This window comes from Glycine soja, chromosome 3 (assembly GCF_004193775.1).
Source record: "Glycine soja cultivar W05 chromosome 3, ASM419377v2, whole genome shotgun sequence".
NCBI classification, from domain to species: Eukaryota; Viridiplantae; Streptophyta; class Magnoliopsida; order Fabales; family Fabaceae; genus Glycine; species Glycine soja.
The window spans coordinates 21,019,638-21,022,261 of record NC_041004.1 but is presented as its reverse complement, the minus strand read 5'-3'; the positions used below and the strand labels follow the sequence as shown (position 1 = coordinate 21,022,261).

The 2,624-nt window shown below is 45.2% G+C and overlaps 1 protein-coding gene across 1 annotated transcript; it reads right to left on the bottom strand.

Moving 5' to 3' along the window:
• Positions 1-217: 217 nt before the first annotated feature.
• LOC114406291 (BAHD acyltransferase DCR-like) lies at positions 218-2,269 on the bottom strand. The gene has a single exon (XM_028368962.1). The coding sequence runs from the start codon at positions 2,125-2,127 to the stop codon at positions 724-726; it is 1,404 nt and encodes a 467-aa protein (XP_028224763.1). The 5' UTR covers positions 2,128-2,269; the 3' UTR covers positions 218-723.
• Between the last annotated feature and the right edge of the window lie 355 nt (positions 2,270-2,624).

Genomic DNA, 2,624 nt, shown 5'->3' with positions numbered 1-2,624 from the left:
TTTAAATGAAACGAAGCATCTCAAATTTCTTGGCCACTTGGGTGGCCCCTGGCGGTTTAATTTCACATCCAATTCTTTAATTAATCAATTAAATTTATTGATTATATATATTCCCAACGCGCACACATTTATCTCATATTCTTTATCCACAACTATACCCTCAAACAATGAGAGTTCCAATCAACCACAATATTCACACATCGTTATCTTCACTCAATTCTCAAATGAAAATAATAATATAATAATTAAATTATATAAAGGAAAAAGTAACACAGAACGAACACTTTACAAAACAGCTAAACGAAAACTCCAAATTCCAAAAGCCTATTTTGGCTTCAACATATTTTCCTTTTATTTTCCAATTTCCATTTTTCATCATCGTCATCATCATCCATATTATTATTTATTTATTATCATTTCGTCCTAGTATTGGTCACCTGAAAAACCTCCCCGGAATCACGTTCAGAAAACCATTATATCAGTAGGGCCAACCACCGAAACACCCAAACACAGCCTTAGATAAAAAAAACACTGAGACCCCACCCTGCGAACGTTTGACCTTTGACCAACACAAAACGACGCCCACACCCCATGGTACTATTGTCGTGCAATCACCCACCTTCCCTGTCCTTAATTTCATCACCGACTTATATTTTTTTTTCACTCCCTCGTCGAGTTTTCACTATCACTACTACTGTGCAGCAACTTAATGAACAAACTTATTCAAACGACCTGCGTTACGTATTGCATAAACTCCATGTCGTTTTCGAGCCCCGCCATGGTGGCCGGGGCCAAAACGACCTCCAAATCGACGCTGCCGTTTCCCTCTCTCCCTGGAAACGCGGAAATCTTTCCGTCGAACTTGTTCGCTTTCCCACTCCGAATCGCAACAGGTCTACCCCAACCGAAGTCGTTGTCGTACATGGGAAAACGTGGAGAGCTTCCCATGGTGATCATCGCGCCGTCGAAGTTTCCGAGGGGAAACAGCCTCGGCGCGCTCTCCCAATCCTCTATGCCGCGGCGCACCGTAGCGTCATCGTGCGCGACGACGTTACGGTGCAGAAGATCTGCGCAGAAGCGCAGATCGCGCGAGAGGATTTCTCCGACGGTAGCCACCGTCGGGATGCTCTGGATCGCATTGCCGAAGTACAACGCGTCCATCTTTGGCTCTAGACGGTGGCGGCAATTCACCGCCATCCGAAACGTCGACGTTTTTGCTGGGTCGTTGAATTTCCTCGCACGTGTCACCGCTCGCCAGAGCTGAGCTGATAACGACTGAAACGACGAGATCTCGTTTCTTCCGTTACCGTTAATTTTTCCGTTACCGTTAACGATTTTCCAACCGTCGTTTACTTGTTTTCCCATAACTTCCGTTAGTTCGTTGTTGACGGTGTTGTTGGCTCTTTGCTTGAGTTTCTGAATTGCTTCGCGGGAGAAGTGGAAGACGCGTTCCCGGAGTGGCTGGTTTACGTCAAACGTGACGGCGGGGCCGCCGGAGGGGACGGTGAGGACGGCGGCGGAGTTGAAGACGGTGTCGCGAGTAAAGTCCGGTGCTCGGAGGACTTTTTTGGCGGCGCCGCCTTTGGTGACGGCGGCAAAGGTGTTGAAGAAGTGCCAAAACGAGGTGCCGTCGGTGACGGAGTGGTTGACGGTGCAGCCGACGAAAACTCCGTCGGCGAGTTCCGTCACCTGGACGGCGGCGAGGGGTGTGTTGTGGCCGGCGTAGGAGATAGTCATGTCGTAAGCAAAAAACTCCTCCTTGAAGCAAGGGTGAACATCAACGAGGGACGGCGAAACGACGGCGTTTAAAGTCAGGTGTTTTGCTTTAGCATGAATAAAATCAACGCCAGCGTCGTTGCATACAATATTAACGTAACCGTTGGAATCGGTCTCAAACCTTCCCGCGAGAGCGGGAAAGTGAGAGAGCGCGATAGAAAGAGTGTGTTTAAAAGAAAGTATTAAGTCGTCAAAAGAGGAGGGCGGGGCGGTGAGTAACACGCCCTTTTGGATGTAGTGACATGACAACATTGGAAGGTCAGAAACAGAGAGTCTCAAGGGTTTCATGTTTGATTTCGAGTCGGGGTGGATCACGCATTTGGAGACTATGGTGGTGGAAGAGGAAGGCATTTTTGTAAAATTTCTTTTTATTTTTTTTTCTTTCTCTTTTAATGGAAATGAATCAATGCTTGGTTGTGATGGGAGTGAAGTGGTGCAAGGGCTTTTATAGGTGGAGGGTGGGAAGGGAAAGGAGTGGTGTGGCGTTTTCGTTTTTTCTTTTGGAAATTTTTTGCGTTGGGAAGTTGTGTCAGAAAAGATATTGGAGTGAATGTGGTGACGTGGCTCATTATGGCACTTGGGGTGGACACGTGCACTTTCTTTAGGCTGGGGGTCTTCTACATTGGAAGAGAGCATGTTATTTTCGTAGTTTGAGCTCTCGTTTTCTTTTCATTTTGTAAGTTATTGAGTATGGCGTTTTACTGTTTTAAAAGGTTTAACTGTACGTTTTATATTTTATTTTCTGTATAATATAAATATGAATGTGAATATTTTATTTGTTCTGAAAATACTGTATATCTATATATCTTATCCTTTAAAAGTATTCTTATCATTGCTAATTGTATAAT